This window comes from Octopus sinensis, linkage group LG1 (assembly GCF_006345805.1).
Source record: "Octopus sinensis linkage group LG1, ASM634580v1, whole genome shotgun sequence".
Classification (NCBI taxonomy): domain Eukaryota; kingdom Metazoa; phylum Mollusca; class Cephalopoda; order Octopoda; family Octopodidae; genus Octopus; species Octopus sinensis.
Genome location: NC_042997.1, coordinates 211,935,342 through 211,961,252, shown reverse-complemented (window position 1 = coordinate 211,961,252; position 25,911 = coordinate 211,935,342). Strand labels below are relative to the sequence as shown.

General features: G+C 41.0%; 1 protein-coding gene across 1 annotated transcript in view; it reads left to right on the top strand.

Moving 5' to 3' along the window:
* Positions 1–25,911, top strand: part of LOC115232594 (astacin-like metalloprotease toxin 2) — a 48,582-nt gene that overhangs the window by 7,123 nt on the left and 15,548 nt on the right. Inside the window, exons 3-7 of the mRNA XM_036507744.1 lie at positions 2,100–2,132; positions 7,422–7,465; positions 8,060–8,135; positions 10,585–10,720; positions 17,990–18,165. Coding sequence (XP_036363637.1) covers positions 2,100–2,132; positions 7,422–7,465; positions 8,060–8,135; positions 10,585–10,720; positions 17,990–18,165 — 465 coding nt within the window. The remainder of the gene's footprint in view (positions 1–2,099; positions 2,133–7,421; positions 7,466–8,059; positions 8,136–10,584; positions 10,721–17,989; positions 18,166–25,911) is intronic.

Genomic DNA, 25,911 nt, shown 5'->3' with positions numbered 1-25,911 from the left:
AACTTAGCCATGACATGGATTGATTATCGTAAGGTGTATGATATGATCCCACATTCTTGGATTATGGAATGAATGAACCTATTTGGTATTGCATCGAATGTCGAATGAGTGCTTGGAAAAAATATGGCAAAGTGGAGGAATAGAACTGACAGCATATGGAAGAAGATTAGGGACAATAGAAATAAGGAAAGGCATCTTCTAAGGGGACTGCCTGTCCCCACTGATCTTTGTACTGTGATTGATACCAGTTACATTGATTCTGAGGAAAGCAAAGGCTGGGTATGTATTCAAGAGCTGCCAGCAAAAAGTCAACCATTTGTTATTCATGGATGACCTCAAACTTTTTGGTAAAGATGGATCTCAAGTCAATTCCCTCTTTTATATGGTGAATACTTTCAGTGCTGATATCAGAATGGAGTTCAGACTGAAAAAGTGTGGTGTGTTAGTCTTGAAGAGAGGCACTTACATTTACCTCTCAGGTGGTGCCTCACTGGTGCTGGTGCCACTTAAAAAAGCACCCAGTCCACTCTGTAAAGTGGTTAGCATTAGGAAGAGTATTCAGGCATTAAAACAAACCCCTGCCAAAACAGACAGCAGGGGTCGGTGTAGTTTTCTGACTTCTCAGCTCCTATCAAACTGTCCAACCCATACCAGCATGGAAAGCATACATTAAATGATGATGATGATGATGATGACGTTAAATGATGATGATGATGGTGATGAAATAATTTGGTAAACTGAGGAAAACTAATTATAATTAAATGATTCGGATCTTTTCCTTTTGATAGCCAGATTTCAACCCAATTTCTAGTTAACTAAACACTTTAAAACTTCGTATACTGGTAGAATGTGTCAAAAGAAAACATTATTTTCACTTGGCTTTTTTGATAAATTTGTAATTCGTTTGTTTAACGTAGTTTAATTTTTCGAATTTTAACCAATCCTATGCTCTCTTTTGAGCTGAAATCTTTTGCTGTGTCTAAAAACTGAGACAACATCCGAGACGCAGCAAATGATTTCAGCTCAAAAGAGAGCATAGGATTGGTTAAAATTCGAAAAATTAAACTACGTTAAACAAACGAATTACAAATTTATCAAAAAAGCCAAGTGAAAATAATGTTTTCTTTTGACACATTCTACCAGTATACAAAGTTTTAAAGTGTTTAGTTAACTAGAAATTGGGTTGAAATCTGGCCTTCAAAAGGAAAAGATCCAATGATTCTTATTATTTTTCTTTCTTCCATGGTAATGTTGTCATTTATTTCCAATTCTTTAGGAACCTTCTTTGAAATTCTTCAAACCAGCAAATGTATGAAAGACCAATAACTTTACAAACATCAGGCATAAAATATCATTTTAAATGTCTTGGGTATATTTAAACTTTAAATAATTTTGCATCTTTTTAATCCAATGGATTATCCCTTGAGTCATATCATCTTAAACTGCACAACAAAAACTATTTTGTGTATTTCATTCAGTGGCACTCTCTCTTTCTCTCCTCTTTCTATCTCTCTATCACTCTCTTTCTCTCACTCTCTCTCATTCTCTCTTCTTTCTATATCTCAATCACTCTCTTTCTCTCCTCTTTCTATCTCTCTATCACTCTCTTTCTTTCTCTCTCTCTCTCCTCTTTCTATTTCTCTATCACTCTCTTTCTTTCTCTCTCTCACTCTCATTCTCTCCTCTTTCTCTCTATCACACACTCTCTCTTTCTTTCCCTCTCTCACTCTCCCCTTTCTCTCTCTCTCTCTCTCTCTCCCATTCTCTCTATCTCTCTATCACACTCTCTCTCTTTCTTTCCCTCTCTCACTCTCCCCTTTCTCTCTCTCTCTCTCTCCCTCCCATTCTCTCTATCTCTCTATCACACACTCTCTCTTTCTTTCCCTCTCTCACTCTCCCCTTTCTCTCTCTCTCTCTCTCCCATTCTCTCTATCTCTCTATCACACTCTCTCTCTACACAGTCTTATACCTTTCTCCCCCTCTCTCCCCATGACCACCCTTCTTTCCTCCTCTCTGTCTCTAAATTATTCATTAATTTACTTCATTATAACTAATTAACATACTAATTAATTACATTTCTCTCAATATTATTGTTTCAGATCTTGACTCACAATATCCTGAAGTCGTCACAGGTATAATTATTGATTGTTATTTCATTATTAATTATTGATTTACCACTAATTATTGATATTGCTTTGGAGCAAATTATTGATTAATTACCAGTTACTTTTTGAATCAGTTGAAACATGCACAGGCAACACACACACACACACAGAAACACACACACCACAACACACACACACCACAACACACACACACCACATACACCACAAGACACACACAACACATACACCACAATACACACACACCACAACACACATACACCACAACACACACACACCACAACACACACACAAACACACAACACACACACAACACACACACACCACAACACACACACAACACACACACCACAACACACGACACACACACAAAAACACACACAACACACCACACACACCACAACATACACACAACACAAACACAAAACACACACACACCACAACACAAACACACACAACACACATCACAACACACACACAACACAAACACACACACAACACACACACACACACACACACACACACACACACAACATAAACACACACAACACAAACACACACAACACACACACACACACACACACAACATAAACACACACAACACACACACACAACACACACACACACAACTATCAACATCTTCAAGGTCTGTGTTGCTCCTGCTGGATGGGTCCTTCTTTGTGCTCCCCCCATTCTACCAGCAACAATTACCTTTGACCACCAGACCCCAGTGTAGACCTTAAAACCTATGGTCAAAGTTGTCTCCCCACTTTCTTTTGGACATCTTGGACACTTATTGCTTCATGGACATCACATTGTCACCTGTTAATCTCTTTCTCTCACCTGTTAATCCCTTAATCTATCCCTTGTCTCCTATCCTACAAAATGCCTCACTAACTTGTGATTCTGCCATTTTATTTGGTGAATGAGATCTTGGACCCTTCTCTTGGATTCAAATACGTTCTGTTTGCTTTGTATTTTTGTTGACCCTCCCATCATGCCATGGTCATTCTTGCATTGAGTGGTGACTAATATTTGAGTGTCACTCAATGACTAAGTTTTCCATCTGTGAGTGAGGTCTGAAAGCATTTATTCTTCAGCTTTAAATGATATGCTTCTGTTTCTCAAAGTTGGCAACTCTCATACTGAATGTAATCCAGCCGAGACCGATTCTGTGGTACGCCTCTAGTTTCTGGTCTTTTAATCCTCTTTCCTGATGCTGAGTTGTGTAACTCTAATGAGACTTCATTGTTACTAAAGACCATATTTAAACCAACATATTTGCTGCTATCATCAATGTCTTGTAGCAACTTCTTCGCTTCTGTGGACAACTCATCAAACAGTATGATGCTATCAGATGTAACCATCCCCTGCAGCACCTCAGTTTTCTCTGTTCATCTTTTACAAAAACACCATAACCCGTGGCCTATGCCAGTGGTGTATAACCAGCCCATTTATGAATACCCCTCATTCATTGGACAATAAACCTTGCTTGTGAAGACCTATTGAGGCAAGTGACATCAAAATCACTGATGTGGCCAAGGCCAATGACAGTACTGCCTGATTGGCACTTGTGCCAGTCGAACGTTAAAAGTACCATCCAAGCATGATCATTGCCAGGGCCGCTGATTGGCATCTGTGCTGGTGGCATGTAAGAAACAACATTCAAGCATGATCATTGCCAGTGCCGCCAGACTGGCTCCTGTGCCAGTGGTACGTAAAAAGCACCATTCAAGCGTGATCATTGCCAGCGCAACCTGACTGGCCCTTGTGCTGGTGGCACGTAAAAAGGACCCACTACACTCTCAGAGGGGTTGGTATTAGCAAAGGCATCCAGCTGTAGAAACTTTGCCAGGTCAGACTGGAACCTGGTACAGCCTCCTGGTTTGCCAGTCCTCAGTCAAACCATCCAACCCATGCCAGCATGGAAAGCAGATGTTAAAGGACAATGATGATGATGATGATCATCATCATCTTGAATGCATGCAGACAAGTGATACATAACCACCTGACCGACCTTCTACCTCTTCCTCAGCCTAAGGTAATTCATTATTTCATATTTTTTCAAGTGATATTTCTTCACCTGTAAACATTAAGAACTTCATCTACAAGTTGGTTGAATGTTATTTCGGTCTTCTTCATCATCATCATCATCATCATTTTCTACTCCTCCTCCTCCTCCTCCATTTCTTGCATATTTTTGTCCACCTGCTTTGCTGTCCATATTATGTCATTCCAGCAGTTTAAAGTTTAACTGAATTTCCCAACACCAAAACTCTGTTTTCTGCAAATCAAAGACATGCAAGAAATTTGCTGTTGATTTTAATTCCTGATTTCTTTTCAAAACACACACTGTGTGGTGGTACCTTGAGCAAGTGTCTTCTACAATAGCCTTGGGCTGACCAAAGCCTTGTGAGTGGATTTCAAAGACAGAAACTGAAAGAAGCCCATCGTGTGTATATGTATATATATTATTAACATGCCACTGGCACAGGAGCCAGTTAGGGCAAGGGGCTGACAACATGTTCGCTGCCAGTCCCCCCCCCTTTACCCTGACTGACACATATGATGGTGGTACGTAAAAAGCACCATCCAAACATGGCTGATGCCAGCACCATCTGACTGGCTCCCATGCCAGTGGCACATAAAAAGCACCATCTGAACATGGTCGATGCCAGCCCCCTATGCTGGTGACACTTAAAAAGCACCCACTACACACTCGGAGTGGTTGCCTTTAGGAAGGGCATCCAACTATAGAAACTCTGCCAGACCAGATTGGAGCCTGGTGCGGCCTCCTAGCTTGCCAGTCCCCAGTCAAATCGTCTAACCCATGTCAGCATGGAAAACGGACGTTAAGCGATGATGATGATGATGTATGTATATATATATATATGTGTGTTCTATGTTTGTCCCCACAACATCACTTGACGACCAATGATGGTGTGTTTACATCCCCATAACTTAGCAGTTCAGCAAAAGAGATCAATAAAATAAGTACCAGGCTTACAAAGAATAAGTACTGGGGTTGATTTACTCAACTAAATGCGGTGCTCCAGCATGGCCACAGTCAAATGGCTGAAACAAAAACAAGAATAAAAGAGGGAAGAATGCACCAAGAATGGAAGAAACAATACTTAAAGCCTGGGACGGGAGTCCCTACACCTTTATGGCCTGTCCCCTTACAAACCTGGGGTAAGGGGTCTCCAAATATCTACAATTAAAAAATATATACAAAAAGAAAAGGCATATATTGACTGACACCAAATGTAGATTATGTAAAAGCAGAAACCGAACCTGGTTGTGTTGTGGAAGTCTGTTGACATTGATGATGATCATCATCGTTTAACGTCCGTTTTCCATGCTAGCACCAGGCTCCAGTCTTGATCTGGCAGTGTTTCTACAGCTGGACGCCCTTCCTAATGCCAACCACTCCGTGAGTGTAGTGGGTGCTTTTTACGTGCCAGGCAAGGCTGGCAAACTGGTTGCTCTTTGCAGTGATATAGATGATCTTTGTCGATGCCTCCACCAAGTTTGGAGATGGTCAAACGAATGGGACCTGTGTCTGAACGTGCCAAAGTGCTGTCATCTGCCTGTTGGCTCTCCTCCTGCAACTCAACTTGATTTCGAGCCGGGTCATCTGCTGCTGGAGAGGACCGACCAGGTAAAGGACCTGGGTATCTTGGTGGATTCCTCCTTTTCGCCTTCGGCCCAGTGCGTCCATGCTGCCAACAAAGCACGTGGAGTTCTGTTTTTGATTTGACGGTCATTCGGAATGCTCATAGCAGCCATATTCCTACTGCTCTATGTCACGCTGATGAGACCCATATTGGTGTACGGGATTCAAGCCTCTTCTCCTTATCTCCTCAAAGACATACATCATCTCGAAAGAGTCCAGAAGCTGGCTACCTGCATGGTTCTTGGTCTCAAGCATTTGTCTTATGAAGAAAGGCTGAAGACGCTTGACCTTTATTCTCTAGAAAAACGACGACGCCGTGGTGATCTCATTCTTGCTCACAACATCATAAGCGGAAAGTGTAACCTCTCGAAAGAGCTGTTCTTCACTCCTGATCCAGAGCGTAGGCTGCGGGGTTACTCCAAAAAGCTCTATCTGCGATGATTTCATCTCAATTGAAGGAGAGGGGCTTTCTCCGTCTGGGTTGCGGATCCGTGGAATAAGCTGCCGGACGAGATAGTGAAGATGCCGACGACCGCTCGGTTCAAAGCCTCTCTTGACCAGAAATGGCCTGAACTCTTTGCATGAACACCCCTGTACATAACTCCATGTCCCCCTACATGGCCTTGCTTTTTGCTTTCTGAGCCAAAAAATTAACTTAACTTAACGGCCACGATCAGTTGGTGCTTTTACGTGTCACCGCCACGGACGCCAGTCAGGCGGCGCTGGCATCTGCCACGTTCCGATGGTGCTTTTAACGTATCACCAGCACGGGTATCTTAACTACAATTTCCATTTGATTTTCATTTTGATGTTGACGTACTTGACTCAATAGGTCTCCTCAAGAACAACGGGTCACTCTACGATCCAAGGTTAGCACAGCAGGCCGTCCTGCAAGCCATGAACTCACTTCATTTGTTAATGGTGTAGGAAAATATATCCAAGGAAAATGAAATATTTGTGAACAAGTGAGAGGAACCTGATTATTCGATACCTTAAATAGAATTTCAGCTTTATAGCCATTATTTCTGGAGAAACAGAATGTGTTCCAACCTGCTAGAACTGAAGTATGGCCAATCTGAGACTCTTGGAGAAAGAAAGTAATTCCAGGATTCATAGAAATGATTGAGATATGTTGAATACCACTACCACCAAAACTGCAACTACCATCAGTGCCACAACCACCACCACCACCACACCACCACCACCACCACCACACCACCACCACCACCACCACCACAACCACCACCACCACCACCACCACCACCACCACCACCACCACCATTTCATCATTATTGTGGTGAGTTTGTGTGAGTGGATACCAGCATGTGCGCATGTACTTGCATACATGTGTATGTGTGTATGTGCCTACATACATGTATATGTGTGCACATGTGTATGCCTGCATACACATGTATGTGTGTAGTACATCTGTATGTCTGTGTAGATGCATATATGTGTATGCGTATGTGAATGCATGTGTACATACCCATATATATATGTATGTGTGTCTATGTTCCCACATGTGCTTGCAGCATATCAGTACTTCCCCTTTTTTTTCTAGACTTTAATCTCTGTTGATAATGAATGTAAAAAGGATCTTTTCTCCATGTTGTTATTGGCAGGAACGTATGATGTCGATATCCATAAACAAGATTCCAATAGATTCGTAAGTAGAAAGAGTCAAATAGATTCTTCGCATCACAATTTTTAACTTTCCACAAAAATATTTTTCTTCAATTTTTTTTTTAACCCTTTAGCATTTAAACCGGTCATATCCGGCCAAAAGCATCCTGCCTGTTTTATGTTCAGCATGGCCAGATCTGGTCTCTCACACCAACCCTACAAGATCATTTGAAAAATTAACAGCTACCTCATCAAAATATCATAGCTACAAGATAATGCATGATTAGTTCAAAACAATATGGATAAAAAAGGATTAATTTTGGCAGAATAATGTGAACACTAAAGGGTTAAATATTTCTCCTGAGCTTGAGAGTGGCATGAGAGAGATTTAGCTCCTATTTCTATCAGGCTGTGTGACTACATAGAGGCTCCCTACCTTGTAATTCCTCTTCAATCTGCCTTCAAAAACACAGAACAACATCAGAGCCATCACACAAACTCTAAAGGCACCAGATGATTGACTGATACATCCCACACTAAGACAAGTCTTTTTCATTATCACAGTCCACACTAAGACAAATCATTGTCAATCTTTGTTTTGTTTGCTTTTTTTTTTGTTTTTGCTTTTTTATTTCAGAAAAGAAATGTAGTCCCTAATAGTAGTGGTCAATGGCCACAAACAAAGATTCCATACAAAATAACTCAAGATTTTTGTAAGTACCAGCATTTCTTTGTTAAAAAACTGGTGTAAAGAATTTGTAAAGATTAAATGTTAAAGATTAAGCATTGAGATTAAATGTTGAGATTAAATGAGTAAATGTCTGAGACAAGTTGTTGCTCATAAAGATTAGAAATGTTCAAATAAGTGATCTCATCTTAAGAGATCAAACAGAACAAAACATTGTACAAAAATAAAATAAAAAAAGATTATTGCTAAAGGTAACCTGAGATTTCTTAATCTTTCATTTGTTAAGAATTTTGCTGCTATAATTTCGATAGTTCCAGTAAATCTTGAAATTTTTGTAACTTATTGGGAATGGATCTTTAAAGATGCAGTAATCAGATGTGAAAGAGCAATGCTATGACTATTTCTAGGATTTCCAAGTTCAGAAGATGTTTTCAAACTAGAGGCCCCACTTGAAGGGTTGTGAGAGCAGTCCCTGCTAAAGGCATGAAAGATTGTGCTCAAAGAGGCAAATGGATAAAGTTTACCACACAACAGCAGAAAAAGTTCCTCCAATTTCGTCAAGTGAATTTCCCCCACAAGTTTTTTGCCAACACTAGAGTAGAAAACCCTTAATCAAGGTTCTGCGCAGCCAGATTGAACTCAAAATCATGAGGTTGCAAAGCAAATGTCTTAAGCACACAAGTCATGTGGACAAAGACTAAGACAAAAGAATTAGGGGTTTGTAAAAAGGGATTCTGAATTAGTCGTAGAAGTATGGAAATGATTAAAGTCATGAAGACCGAGATTGGGGCTGAGGAATTCAGAGATATATATATTGATCCATTGAAATTGTAAAGATGGGTTTTAGGATCATTTTAATGACTATACATCCGTACCATAGCTATGGATCAATCCCTCTGTACAGCCACTGGGATCTTTTCGCTTTGACCGGCAGATTTTAAAAATAATTTCTTTGTAACTAAACACTTTTAAACTTCGTATGCTTGTAGAATGTGTCGCATAAAACATCTTTTTCTCTTGGCTTTCTTGAGAAAATTCCGTAGTTTGTAAGCTATTTGTTGTTTAATTTCTTGCATTTCAACGATTTCAACCAATCAATGACGTCTATTGAGGTGAATTCAATTTCTGCCGTAGTTTGTCAACAACATTTTCTGGTGGTGTCATATCAATTTGTTATTTATGAGAAAAAAGATACCCTGTGGCCATAAACTGAGGGGTCACTCATAAACAGAGCTGGATAACAAGTTTAAAAGTGTTTAGTTACAAAGAAATTATTTTAAAAATCTGCCGGTCAAAATGAAAAGATCCTAGCCACTGTGACCACAGCAGTAGAATCCTCATTATAATGAAACCCTATTTCTTAAAAGTAAGGAATTAGCAGAATCCTTAAAGCAGTATCTGTTCCAGTCCTTAGCATTCAGGGTTCAAATCTTCTCCACTTCAACTTCCACCCTTTTGAGGTTATAGAATAAACAGTCACGTATTTGAGTTGATGGTATTTAAAGGGGCAGTGAGCTGGCAGAACCGTTAGCACGCCAGGCAAAATGCGTAACCGTATTTCGTCTGCCACTACATTCTGAGTTCAAATTCCGCCGAGTTCAACTTTGCCTTTCATCCTTTTGAGGTCAATTAAATAGGTACCAGTTACGCACTGGGGTCGATATAATTGACTTAATCCATATATCTGTCTTTGTTTGTCCTCTCTGTGTTTAGCCCCTTGTGGGTAGTAAAGAAATAGGTATTTAAAGGGGTGATTAGCCCTCCCCCTCCCCTCAAAACTGTTGGCCTTGTTCTGAAACAATTATTAAGAACTACTCCAGGATAAAGCAATTATTGTTTAGCCCCAAGTCAGCCTCTACAGAAGAGGTCTATGATTAACAGCATCCCAGCCATCACTTTGCCATTATTCATTTCAGACCTAGTCTACCTTGGACTACATTACACAATGTATATCCTTCCTCTTTTTAAGATCACAGAATGTAATGAGAGATTTAGTTATTATGTCTAGCAAGTCAAGTGACTACGTAGATACTCCCTTGTTGGGTCGTACTGGGGGGGTGTATGTGTCCTTTGAACAATGACAATGCAAACTGCCTCTCTTTGGAGGTGGTCATTAAATTAGCCTTCACTGTAAAACACACACACTCTCTCTCTCTCTCTCTCCTCTCTCTCTCCTCTCTCTCCCCCTCTCTCTCTCCTCTCTCACTCTCTCTCACATTCCATATCAAACATCAATATTCACTAAATGCTGTTGTTTAACCCTAGTTTAGCCCTGATAGAGTTGAACTATGATCAAAGATGTTCCAGCCATGACCATCTTGTCTTTTTGTGTAGCCAGAACTTCCCTGTCCACTGTGCTCTCTCTTAAGATGGTAGCATGCAGTTTGAAGAATAACTGTTGTTTCTAGCATGACAAGAGACTTCCTTATTGGCTCTAATTTTATGTTAATTTTATGCTAATTTATGTATTTCAGCTGAACTTGACAAGAAAAAGTTTTTAACAGCAATGAAAACTATTGAGGACCTAACTCGTTACAACGGAAAAGATTGTATTACTTTTGTTAATCAAACTAACGAGGAAATTTATATTAAATTTGTAAATGCAGATGGGTGAATATATTTATTTTTATTTTATCTACTGACAGAAATGGTGTCTTACATAGGAACCACTGGTGTTTAGCCATAGGTCATCCCTGATCCAGAAGACCTATTGTCTTATGAAGGTAATACCGTGTCCAGTGGAATCGGAAGGACATTGTGTATTACAAAGTCTCTTCTATAAAACTGGACATTGAATTCCGACAATTATTGTTCCTAATTAGACTGATTAAAAGAGCCAATCAATGAAAAATGTCCAGAACTGGTCAATCAGAAGTGTGTTGTTTTTCTTAAGGACAATGCTAGGTTTCATATTTCTTTATGATCCTGGCAGAAATTGGAACAAATTGGCTGGGATGTTTTTACGTCCCCATCATACTCACCAGACATTGCATCAATGGATTACCATTTATTTTAATCCTTACAAAGTTCTCTTGATGAGAACTTATTTGGAAGACCAGTTCATGACCCAGAAGGATGCTATGGAGTGGGAGGATGGGGTCTTGAAGCTGCCTCAAAGATGCCAAATGGTGGTGGAACAAAATGGGAAATATGTTGATGAATGAAGACTTTTACAAATAGCTAAACATTTTACTTTAAGAAATGGTCAAAATCTTTTGTTCCAGCCCAATATGTACAAATACCAACTCCCACACATCATATATATATATATATATATATATATATATATAAATATATATATATTTAAGAATTTTTTTGCGCAATGAGATAAAAAACCAAGGCTGTGTAGATAGAACATTTATAGATATAAATGTTCTAATATCTACACAGCCTTCGTTTTTATCTCATTACGAAAAAAATTCTTATATACACACGCTAACATAGAACCAATGCTGAACACCTTATTCAAAAAATTACCAAATCTGGAACTTAACTATGGTCTGTCTATAGCACTTATTCAGCTTTACCTGACACCTTTGGGTCTCAATGACACCATTATCTCATATATATATATATATATATATATATATATATATATATGAAAAAACAAGTCAAAATAGAAAATGCTAAAATAATTTTATAAAGAACATTTCTGTACCGGTTTCGGTCATTTTGAGACCTTTTCAACTGTAACGATTAAATAATTAAATTTAGAAAAATTAGAAGAAAAGTTTTTTTAAAGGAATATTTGTATAGTGTTCAGATATAAGTGGCATTCTGCCTTTCTCTGACTCCCTTGTTTGCACTTGTATGTTCGAGGTCGTTGAGGTCGTAACATATATATATATATATATATATATATATGTTACAAAATAAATGAAATTCAGATGAATTAGGTACTTAAGTTGAGGCACCAAAAATTAGTGCAGTATTATCCGTACAGTTTCCAAATAAGGTGAAGGAGCAGCTTCTAAGCTGAAGTGGAAACAGCATGGACTTTGTCTGTCTTCTTACCTTCTTAGAGGATTGAAATAAAATTCAACAAATGTGTCCGACTGATTAAATTCTATTTATTTATGCAACTGAAGATAGCTCTGCTTTCAAATTAATGCAATGATTGCATTGTTCAATTAAATGGAGTCGCCTGAAGCAATCGTACTGCATCAACTCTGGATATCCCTTGACTTATTTTGATTATATATATATATGTTACGTTTTAATAATTTGTTTAGGCATTGTGTGACCAATAACCTGGAGTAGAACTCAATACACATCTGCTTCAGAATGAATCATTAGTTGAGTACAGAGTACAGAGTAAGGAAATGAGAGGACAAAGAACGAAATGATTCTCTTATGAACTTCCATTAGCTTACAGTCGTTTCTGCTCTAAAATGCGTGAGGAACACCTTCTCACTCCATTGAAGCTGTTCCTCAGGCACTCAACTATGAGTCTGTTGCGTCTTAGAGCAGAAACAGCTGTAAGCTAATGGAAGTTCATAAGATAATCATTTAGTCTTTTGTCATCTGATTTCCTTGTGTGTGTGTGTGTGTGTGTATTGCTTCACAGAGGCAGTGACTAGTGACTGAGACATTTGGCAATATGCTGTGCTTGAGAAAACCCATCAAGCCAAGTTAGATCGCAGTCATGACCAATGCTGGTGTCGCATAACTGCTACCCTTGTCAGTGACACATAAAAAGCACCTTTGTAACAGTGGGCTTCATGGAAGCAAGGTGGCTAATGCTGGTGGCACATGAACAGCTCCTGTAAGCCATCTTTTATACCAAAACAAAACATGTACATGATAACATTATTATTATTGATATTATTATTATTATTACTAGCGAGACCTGTGAATATTTCACAGACTTGTACACCCATTGTGTTATTTCTGAAAACTTTATCCAAAAACATAAAATGTAGTCGGTTTTGTGTCTCTATGCAAAGACAGTCGTTCGTCTGCTTCTCATTATAAAGTGAAAGAAACTGGAATATGCTGATTATTTAATTCACTTTATATGTAAATTTTATATACTTTATGCACAATTTGATAGGCTTAAGACACAGCACTCATAAAATATTTTAATTTTTCCATTTTTCTTATAAACAAACAAAAAGAATCCCATACATATGATACAACCTTTAGTTAAATTGCAAACATCTGCCATGTAAATAAGTGGGAATATTTCATGGAATTGTACTTATGTGCATGCATTCGGTGATAGGTGAAATAAAAAACTTTTCACTATACAATCACTAAAGCCACTTCCACCACCATCACTCTCTCTCCCCTCCCTGCCTTCCTTTAACCTCACCATCAGAACATCACCCCTCTGCTAAATTTATATTTTTAACTCTTCCTCTATATCATCACTACCATCAACTAACATTTTTAACTGCTTAATAAATATTACGTTATCCCTACCTCGCATCATGGACACTCCTCTCTCACTCTTCACCTTATCCTCTTCTCTCTCCTTTTTCTTTCTTCTCTCTTTCCCTCCAGCTATTCACCTGACACTTCTCTCTCCCTCTTTTTCTTTAATCATGTGAAAGCATTACAGACAGGCTAAGTAACGAAATGACAAGCAAAATTATTATAAGATTATTATTATTATTTTCTCAGAACATTTGGTCTTGTTTGTTCTGGTATATTCTATGAGAACAGACAGCAGCCTGCTGTCAGAGGCCTCACAGGGTCTCTTTCCACACATTATAAGCTTTGATACTTGGGTTGTTTATTACTGTGGGAGACATTCAACATCAAAGTACAAATCTCAAAATCATCAAATTACCAATCTCAAAATCCTAGCTGTCCCCAGCAGTACAGTTTTTTGGATCTGTTCTGCTCTCATGTCAATTCCGATTTCTCTGACATATTTCTCAAATTTGGTTCACAGTGCTGTTGGAATGGTAGACATTCTCCTCATAGTCCACATTCTTGCAATTTCATCTTTTAGCAGTTTGTACTTTCCGATCTTTTCTACTTCTTTGTCACTTGTGCATGCATCTCCAGGGATTGCAATATCTATGATCTTCGTTTCCTTTTTCCCTTTATCTACCTCAACAATATTTGGTCTCTGAGCAACAATTAGGGAGTCACATTGGATCGTCAAATCCTACAGTATCTTATATTCCTTGTTCTTGGTGACTCCTGGTCCATATTTGTACCATTTCCATCCTCTGCCCAGACCATACTTTTCCCACAGTTTCCTGTGAACAGACTTAGCCACGTTATTGTGCCTTCTCTTTTTCTAGTGCTTTTGGGGCCAGCTTGCTACCCTCACTCACTCACAATATGTGAGATTGTTCCATTTCCACTGCCACACATCCTACAAAAGGGCAATTCCCTGCTCTTATCTATTTGGAACTTGGTGTAATTAGTTCTTAGAGCTTGTTCCTCAATGCTGCATATCAATGCCTCACTGCATCCTTTCACATCTTTTTTCTTAGCAATCTCCAAGCATTGATCTTGCCTTTTCCTTCAATTTCTCTGAGGTGTTGACCATGCAGTGGTTTCATTTTCCACTTGTGTACCCTTTCCTCTTCATCTTATTTCTTAAATGTTTCTGGGTAGCATCACATTTCCAATAGTTATTATATTGTTAATTCTAACAGCGGCAAGCAAGGATTATTATTATTATTATTATTATTATTATTATTATTATTATTATTATTATTATTATTATTATTATTATTATTCACATACAAATATTCAAATTATACATACATGCTGCATACATATATATATCCTTGTATAACAAGGGGTTGCCACTGTAACCAGAATGCTGGCTACTGTAATAAGACAGAATGCTGTAACTTCACCTTGTTACTGCTGGAATCAGAGGTTAATTAAGAAGCAAAAATCCTCGTGTAACGAAAGGTAAAATGCATTCTTGATTGGAATAAATGAAAGAGCCATTCTTGAACTTCACAAATAATTTAATACCAATTTAGAACCAGGTAAGAATTCACCAATAACATGCTTTGGTTGAAGCGGTACATAAATGAAGAATGAGTAAGTATTATCTTGCCGTGTCAAGATAATACATGCTGTAGAAGGTAAATTAAAATGGATGAGAGAATTCCGTGTGCCACTTAGGTTTACCTCTCGTGTAAGAGCAAGTTGTGTACGTTATCATCATTTAACGTCTGCTTTCCATGCTAGCATGGGCTGGACGGTTCGACTGGGGTCTGGGAAGCCAGGAGGCTGCACCAGGCTCCCAGTCTGATTTGACAATGTTTCTACAGCTGGATGCCTTTCCTAACGCCAACCACTCCGGGAGTGTAGTGGGTGCTGTTTACGTGCCACCTGCACAGGTGCCAGGCGAGGCTGGCAACGTCCACGATTGGTTGGTGCTTTTTACGTGCCACTGGCACGGAAGCCAGTCAATGCGGCGCTGGCATTGGCCACGTTCAGATGGTTCTTTTTACTTGCCACCTGGTATCACAACTACAATTTCCATTTGATATTTATTTTGATGTTGATGCACTTGACTCAATAGGTCTCCTCAAGCACAGCAGGTTGCCCTATGATCCAAGGTGCTTTTGAATGGGCTGGGGTTGGTTATGCGAAACTGGTGTAGGATACAGCCATGAAGTCACTTTATTTGCCAGGTCTTCGCAGTCACAGCATATCTCCAGAGGTCTGTCTTTCGTCATTGCCTCTGTGAGGCCCAACGTTCAAAGGTCATGTTTGACAACCTCAACCCACATCTTCCTGGGTCTACCAGTACCCCGGATTCCTTCTAGTGTTTGGGAGTGGCACTTCTTCACACATCTCTCCTCATCCATCCATAGTACATGACCATACCAGCGCAGACGTCTCTCTTGCACACCACATCCAATGCTTCTTATGTCCAGCATTTCTCTCAGGGCACCTACACTCAGTCGTGTGTGCACACTGACATTACACATTCAGCGGATCATGCTAGCTTCATTTCTTTCAATTCTACGAATGTCCTCTGCAGTCACAGCCCATGTTTCACTACCATGAAGCATGGCAGTTCACACACATGCATCGTACAATCTACCTTTTACTCTGAGCGAGCAGCCTTTTGTCACCAGTAAGGGTAGAAGCTTTCTAAACTTTACCCATGCTATTCTTATTCTAGTGGAAACACTCTCTGAGAATCCACCCCAACTAGGTAGTGGAAGCTATCAACTACTTCTAGTTTCTCCCCCTGGAGTGTGATGGCATCTGTTTTCTGAGCATCTGTAGTGTTTATTGCCCCTGTGTATCTGCCGTACATGAAAGCTATCTTCTCGGTTAATCTTCCTTTGATGTTGCAGCACCTCTTATGTGTCCATAGCTTACACTGGCTACATCTTATGGAGTTTCTACCTACACCTTTTCTACAGATCGAGCAGGGCCACATTCCTGAGGGGGAAGGGGGTGATGTGTTCGCCTTCCTACGTACTAGAACTTTGGTCTACATTGACTCTAAGACCCTTTGATTCAAAACCTTGCTTCAACACCCGAAATTTCTTTTCTAGTTCTGGTAGTGATTCTGCAATGAGGGCCAGGTCATCAGCATAGAGGAGCAACCAGAGGCAACTCGTCTTGAATTCCTCTGTTATTGCCTGGAGGACTATGATGAATAAAAGGGGACGGAGGTCTGAACCCTGGTAGACCCCTACTTCTACCTGGAATTCTTCACTATACTTATTGCTAATCCTAACCTTACTAACGCACACTCTGTATAGGATCTATACAGCCCCTGTTAACCATTTGTCAATCTCCAGTTTCTGCATCGGCCACCAGATAGGGAATCAGAGGATCCTGTAAAAGGCTTTCTCCAAGTCCACAAAAGCTAAGTATAGGGGCTTATCTTTAGCTAGGTATTTCTCGTGCAGTTGTCGAACCAGGAATATGGCATCAGAGGTGCTTCTACTCAGCACAAAACCAAACTGCATCTCATCTAAGCAGACTCTCTCCCTAATGAGATGGGCTATGATTCTCTCCGTGACCTTTACCTGGGATGTAGCCAGTCCACTTATGCATACCTTTCCTTCTTGGGACACAAAATTCTGCTTGCGAAGACCTGTTGAGGCAAGTGAAATCGAAATCGATCAAAAAAAAAAATCAATGGAAATTGTAGTTGTGATACCAGTGCCGGTGGCACGTAAAAAGATCCATCTGAATGTGGCCGTTTGCCATCCTCGCCTGGCTCCTGTGCAGGTGGCACATAAAAAGCACCCACTACACTCACGGAGTAGTTGGTGTTAGGAAGGGCATCCAGCTGTAGAAACACTGCCAGATCAGACTGGGGCCTGGTGCAGCCTTCTGGCTTCACAGACCCCAGTCGAACCTTCCAACCCGTGCTAGCATGGAAAACAGACGTTTAACGATGATGATGATGATGATGATTTACTGCACCCCTTAATCCAGGGCAACCGTGTAGCACCTTATTCTATTTGCTCTTCTTTAATCAACCCCATCCTCCCATAATTCTGCTTCCTCCACCTTTCTCTACCTCGTTATTCACCTCCTACTAAAAACTTCTTACCCCTCTTTCTCTTCTTTACTCCTCCTCCTCATTATTATTATTATTATTATATTTATTTGTGCTATGTCCTAAATGCGTCCCATTTCTCACTCTGACCAAATTTTTTCGCCCAATCAACACTCACTGTTTCCCCACCACCGCCACTACACAAACCAGTTTACAAACATTAAGTGCCACCTGGTAGTGGGGACTTGTGACAAGGGGGACACAACTCCTGATATGAAGTTCTTTCAGAGGGTTGTCTCCTCCCTTTCTTCCCCTCCACCCCACTCCACAGACAAGCATAAAAAAATGTCGATACAAACATAATATGTTGCTTATTGCTCAACAAAGCTTAATTGATAATTAACAACTCATTTGTTCGTTTGCAGTTGTGGCAGTCAAGTTGGATATAACGGGAGAGTGCAGAAAATCTATCTCAGCGTGTTCTGCCGGTCGAATGGCATCGTGGTGCATGAATTGCTGCACGTGCTCGGATTGCGCCATGAGCAATCCCGACCGGACAGGGACGACTTCATCGAAATAAACACAACAAACATCCATCAAAGTAAGCTCAGGCCCCCCCCCCTTTTTTTGGGGGGCTTTTTTTATTTGATTTCATTAAAAGAAAGACAAAACTGATGACCAGTAAAGGTGTATTTATTAGGTTAGTGAAACTATCACCACCATCATCATCATCACCACCATCACCACCACCTTCATCATCACCATCACCACTACCACCACCACCATCATCGTCATCACCACCACCATCATAAACATCACCACCACCACCACCATCATCGTCATCATCACCATCAACACCACCAGCTTCATCATCACCACCACCATCGTCATCATCACCACCACCATCATCACCACCACCATCATCACCATCACCACCACCATCAACGTCATCATCACCACCACCTTCATCATCAGCAGCACCACCACCACCATCGTCACCATCACCATCACCACCACCACTATCAACATCACCATCACCACCACCTTCATCATCATCATCACCACCACCAACGTCATCATCATCATCATCACCACCACCACCAACATCATCGTCATCATCACCACCACCACCACCATAAACATCACCACAACCACCACCACCATCATCATCACTACCACCATCATCATCATCAATTTAATGTCTACTTTCCCATGCTTGCATCTTTATTTTTTACTTGTTTCAGCCCTTAAAGCAGTGGTTCCCAACCTGGGCTCTGCAGACCCCTTGTGGGCTGTAAAGGCAGTACTGGGGGTTCGGGAACTAATTTCAAAATTACATATATATGTATATTACACATACAAAAGTATGAATGTGTTAAAAGGGGTCCATGAAAAAACTCCTTTCAATAAAAGGATTGGAAACCACTGCATTAGACTGTGGCCATGCTGGGGCAACACTTTGAAATTATAGAATGAATCGACACTAGGACTTATTCTTATTAAAGCCTGTTATTTATTCTATCAGTCACTTTTGCCAAACTGCTAAGTTATGGGGCTGTAAACACACCAACAGCGGTTGTCAAACAGTGGTGGAGGACAAACAGACACATACACACATGCATATGTGTATGTATATGATTTTGATTTTGATTGATTTTGATTTTGATTTTGATTTTTCCAGTTTCAGCTTATGAGCTGTGGCCATGCTGGGGCACCGCCATTTGGTGTTGCTACTTGGTTTCACTTCATGAAGGCTTTCTAGCAGCTGCTATTTGGTGCATGAGAGAGTTCGATGCAGCTGCCCTCATCTGCCCCTCCTGCCGTGAAGTTGGTTCATCTGGGACACCTGACAGGAAGAGATCCAGCTTCATTTTAAAGACATCTGTATCCACCCCATGCAGGTCTCTCAGGTTCTTCGGGAGGATATTGAAGAGCTGTGGGCCTCGGAAGCCCAGGCTATCACAGAATCTTGTCCTACATCTTGATGGCAAGTTTGGAGTCCTAGGCACCACGCAGTGGCGCCCAGTTCTGGCATTTGCGTAACTCTCGATGCCAAAGTTCAGGACACTTCCCTCCAGGATCTTCCAGATGTATATTATGGCATATCTTTCCCGCCTACACTCCAGGGAATATAATTTTAATTTCCTGAGTCTTTCCCAGTAGCTTACATTCTGCATAGAGGCTATCTTCTTCGTGTAGCTACGTTGGATCGCCTCGAGCTCTGTGATCAACTTGACACTGGATGGTGACCATAACTGAGAGCAGTAGTCAAAGTGGCTTAGGACAAGTGTCCTCCAGAGGACCATCATGGTTTCTTGTTCTCTTGTTCTAAAGGTTCTGAGGATCCATCCGGCCAGTCGTCTACATTTCATTGCCAATTTAGCAACATGTACACGAAAGGTTGCGTCATCACTCATGTAAATACCTAGGTCACGCACTGATTGTGCCTCTGGGATTGCTATTCCTCCGGGTCCAGTGTATTCATTGGGTATTGCATTTAGTTTTGCATGCTGATAGTATAGAGCTTGAAACTTTTCAGCATTGAACTGCATGCTATTCTTTTCGGCCCACTTGTATATTTTGTCTAGCTCACATTGCAGGTGTTTAGTGTCCTCAGGGTTCTGTATTGCCTGTGAAACTTTTTTATCATCTGCATAACTTGTGATCGTGGCTCTCTGCGTGGCTGAGGGCATGTCTGAGAGGGCCATTATGAACAGTAGTGGTCCCAGAACAGTGCCTGCGGAACACCGCTCACTATTTGCGTGTTAATGGAAGTGGCCCCATTGGCCACTACCACCTGACTTCTATCTTTCAGAAAGTCATGAAGCCATTCTCCCAGTTTTCCAACTATGTTGAGATCACGCAGTTTGTGACATATCATTCCATGATCGACTTTATCAAAGGCCTTTGCAAAGTCGAGATATATCACTTCCACATTTGAGTGGTTGAGCAGCCATTTCAGCACCCAGTCATAGTGTTGTAGGAGCTGAGTTAAACAGCTTCTCCCTGGTCGGAAACCATGTTGGGTGTCGGGCAGCAAGTCATTTTCTTCAAGGAAGGTGATCAGCTTCCTTCTGACTATTCGTTCCATGACCTTGCTGATGTGTGAGGTCAGAGAGATAGGTCTATAGTTCTTGGCTTCCGCTCTGCTACCTCCTTTATGAATGGGGCATATTTTACCTTCCTTCAGTTTTCTTGGAAGTTTGCCAGCTGCAAGGAAGCTCTGAAAGAGGAACTGCAGTGGTCTTGCTAGGACTCTCTTACATGCTTTTAGGAGGATTGCCGGGAATCCATCGGGGCCAGTAGCTGAGTCTGTTTTCATTTCATCTATAGCCTTGATTACATCGTCTTCCTTATATCGATGTAATCTATCGTCGCCGCCTCTGATTTTATATCTGCAGTGGTAAAAAAGTCAGTTGGATTGGTGATTTGGAGATGCCCAAGGGGTGGAGTGAAAACACTCTTGAATTGCTCATTCAGTATTTCACTTACCCTCATTGGTTTTCCTGTAAGTGTGCCATCCTTTTCGAGGAGTGGCCCTATTCTACAGTGCACCGTAGCTGTTCTTTGGCATACCTGTAGAAAGCTCTGGGGTTAGATTTTATGTTGTCTATAGCCCAGGCTTCTTTGTCTGCTCTTTCCTTTTCATGGGAGAGTTTCAGACATTTTTCGATTTCCAACAGTTTTATTTTTAGGCGGGACTTTTCACTGCTTTCAATCAGTTTGTTTAGGCGATTTGAAAATTTTGTACGCCGTCTCATTAGAATTTTCCTCTCTCTGGGGATTTTGTTCTTGTGTACAGTGGCCTTTCTCTCTGGGACATATTTGTAGCATATGGCTTGCATTACAGACATGAATTGTTGAAGTTTCACGTCGATGTCTGGCGAGGAGAGACATTTAGGCCAGTTTTGTTTGAGGATCTCTTTCTCAATTTGTTTCCAGTTTGCCTTATGGTAGTTCAAGCTGGAAATATATATACACATATATATATATGTATATATATATATATATATATATATATATATTACTCTTTACTCTTTTACTTGTTTCAGTCATTTGACTGCGGCCATGCTGGAGCACCGCCTTTAGTCGAGCAAATCGACCCCAGGACTTATTCTTTGTAAGCCCAGTACTTATTCTATCGGTCTTTTTTTGCCGAACCGCTAAGTTACGGGGACGTAAACACACCAGCATCGGTTGTCAAGCAATGCTAGGGGGACAAACACAGACACACAAACACATATACACACACACATATATATATACATACATATATACGACAGGCTTCTTCCAGTTTCCGTCTACCAAATCCACTCACAAGGCATTGGTCGGCCCAGGGCTATAGCAGAAGATACTTGCTCAAGATGCCACGCAGTGGGACTGAACCCGGAACCATGTGGTTGGTTAGCAAGCTACTTACCACACAGCCACTCCTATAATATATATAATATATGTAATATATATATATTATATATATATACATGCAGCAGGCTTCTTTCAGTTTCCATCTACCAAATCCACTCAGAAGGCTTTAGTCAGCATGAAGCTATAGTAGAAGACACTTGCTCAAGGTGCCATGCAGTGGGACTGAACCTGGAACCATGCGGTTGGGACGCAAGATTCATACCACACAGCCACACCTGCTTGTATGGGTCAGACAGAATTCGTTGAGGCAGATTTTCTATGGCTGGATGCTCTTCCTGTCGCCAACTGTCACCTGTTTCCAGGTAAATTAACGTGTTACCCCCTCATGACCAGACATGTTTTCATGGAAGATTGAAATGAAGGACATCAGTTGTAAAGCGGTGGCACTCGTTTACAACACTCACACATCATCATCATCGTTTAACGTCCGCTTTCCATGCTAGCATGGGTTGGATGGTTCAACGGGTCTGGGAAGCCAGGAAGCTGCACCAGGTCCAGTCTGATCTGGCAGAGTTTCTACAACTGGATGCTCTTCCTAATGCCAACCACTCCGTGAGTGTAGTGGGTGCTTTTTACGTGCCAGGGGAGGCTGGCAACAGCCACGATCGGTTGGTGCTTCTTACGTGCCACCGGCACGGAGGCCATCGGGGCAGTGCTGGCAACAGCCACATTCGGATGGTTCTTTTATGTGCCACCAGCATTGGTATCACAACTACAATTTCCCTTGATTTTTTATGCAAACACATTTTCACACATACATATACATACGATGGGCTTCTTTCAGTTTCCCTCAAGCAAATCCAATCACATGGCTTCGATTTACTATAGCCGAAGACATTTGCCCAAAGAGCCATGTTGTGAGAGGGAACCAAAACCCATTTGCTTGGGAAGCAAACTTCCTAACGAAGCAGCAACAATCAAAATGATTTTATGGAGATTCATTATTGAAAAGTTCTGCAAGACTCGAATGTGAAAATGCTAGTTGTTGGGGCGATATCATCTTTTCCATGATTTTAATTTCCAATCTGCCAGGCTGGGGCCAGAAAGAACTTGTTGAAGAAGACCATCATTGGACCAACTGACCATTGTCCATGAAAAATGCCTGCAATGCCCATGCACGAGGTTTTGGCACCAATAGTCATGATATTCGTTTTACTTGACTCAGCAGGTCTTTTCAAGCATATCGTATCGCCCGATGCATCAGGAATATTCTTAACAGAGTTGGACGTGTGTGGCTGCAATCTCACTTTAGCTGTTGGGTTTTCTCAATCATAGCGTATCTCCAAAGGTCTTGGTCTCCCGTCATTGCCTCTGTGAGGCCCAATGTTCAAAGGTCATGATTAAAATCGAAGGTCATGATTTTAGGAGTAAGGGAGTGGAGGAGGAAATGCAACAAAGAATAGAAACGGTAAAGGAACCATCAACAGAGATAGCAGAAGGAGAGGTGGAATTACAGAGCGACGAGGAGGTTGAATGAAAGAGCCTAGAGTGGCATGATAAAGATACAGAGAAGGAGGATGAAAAAGTGCAGTCGGATGAATGCGCGGACAAGCAAGAGTGCGAAAGCATAGAGATGAAAGAACCACAGCAGAGAGGAGTCCTGGAAGAGCATGGGAATGGGAAAAGGAAGAAAGTACGAGGAAGAAGTAAAACATGATGAAATAGGTTGAAGAACGGTAAGGATATGAAATTGTGGAAAAAAACTACAACTGAACAGTGTAAATCATTGTAAAACAAAAAGAAGAAATAATGTAAAATGAATTGATGAACAAACAAGTATTTTAAATGTTTTAAAAAAAAAAAGTTACTTTTTTGTTGGAAAAAAAGACACATAGGAGTGGCTGTGTGGTAGGTAGCTTGTTTACCAACCACATGGTTCCGGGTTCAGTCCCACTGCGTGGCACCTTGGGCAAGTGTCTTCTACTATAGCCTCGGGCCGACCAAAGCCTTGCGAGTGGATTTGGTAGACGGAAACTGAAAGAAGCCCGTCGCATATATGTATATATATATATATATATATATATATATATATATATATGCGTGTGTGTGTTTGTCCCCTAGCATTGCTTGACAACCGATGCTGGTGTGTTTATGTCCCCGTCACTTAGCGGTTCGGCAAAAGAGACCGATAGAATAAGTACTGGGCTTACAAAGAATAAATCCCGGGGTCAAGTCGCTCGACTAAAGGCGGTGCTCCAGCATGGCCGCAGTCAAATGACTTAAACAAGTAAAAGAGTAAAAGAGAGTATTATATACACCTACATATATACAATATTATACACACCTACATATATACAGTATTATATATGCCTACCAGAACTAGAGAAGAAATTTCAGGTGTAGAAGCAAGGTTTTGAATCAAAGGGTCTTAGAGTCAATGTCACAAAGACCAAAGTTCTAGTAAGTAGGAAGGCGAACACATCACACCCCGCTTCAGGTAGGTGGCCCCTGCTAGATCTGTAGAAAAGGTGTAGGTAGAAACTCCATAAGATGTACTCAGTGTAAGCTATGGACGCATAAAAGGTGCAGCAACATCAAAGGAAGATTAACCAGGAAGATAGCTTTCGTGTGCGGCAGATGCACAGGGGCAATAGACACCACCGATACTCAGAGAACAGATTCCATTACACTCCTTGGAGAGAAGCTAGAAGTAGTTGATAGCTTCCACTACCTAGGTGGCCAAGTCTGTAGTGGGGGTGGATGCTCAGAGAGTGTTACCACTAGAATAAGAATAGCCTGGGCAAAGTTCAGAAAGCACCGACTTAAATATTAAATACAATATTATACATACCTACATATAGATTGTACGATGCATGTGTGTGAAGTGCCATGCTTCACAGCTGTGAAACGTGGGCCAGGACTGCTGAGGACATGCGTAGGCTTGAAAGAAATGAAGCTGGTATGATCCACTGGATGTGTAATGTCAGTGTGCACACACAACAGAGTGTAAGCAGCCTGAGAGAAATGCTGGACATAAGAAGCATCAGATATAGTGTGCAAGAGAGACGACTGCACTGGTATGGTCATGTACTGCGGATGGATGAGGAAGTGGCACTCCCAAACAGTGGAAAGAATCCAGGGTAGAGGGGTACCAGGAAGACATGGGATTCGGTGATGAAGCAAGACCTTTGAACGTTGGGCCTCACAGAGGAAATGACGAAAGACAGAGACCTCTGGGGATATGCTGTGACTGAGAAAACCCGACAAATAGAGTGAGTTCACAGCTGTAATCTACTCCAGTGTTGCATAACCAGTACTCAAAAGTACCTTGGATTATAGGGTGACCTGCCGTGCTTGAGGAGACCTGTGGAGTCAAGTACATCAACATCAGAAACAAATGTAAATTGTAATTGTGATCCCCGTGCCGGTGGCACGTAAAAAGCACCATCTGATCATGGTCGATGCCAGACCCCTCTGGCACCTGTGCCAGTGGCACATAAAAAAAGCACCCACTACATTCTTGGAGTGGTTGGTGTTAGGAAGGGCATCCAGCTGTAGAAATACTTCCAGATCAGTCGAACCGTCCAACCAATGGAAAATGGACGCTAAATGATGATGATGACATATATACAATATTATACACACCTACACATATACAATATTATACACACCTACGTATATACAAAATTATACACATGTATATATATATATATATATATACATACACAATATTTATTTCTTTATTGCCCACGGGGGGGTCTAAACATAGAGGGGACAATCGTGGAGAGACAAAGCGATTAAGTTGATTACATCGACCCCAGTGTGTAACTGGTACTTATTTAATCAAGCCCGAAAGGATGAAAGGCAATTTCGACCTCAGCGGGATTTGAACTCAGAACATAACAGCAGATGAAATGCTGCTAGGCATTTTGCCCGACACCTACATATATGCAATATTATACACACCTACATATATGCAATA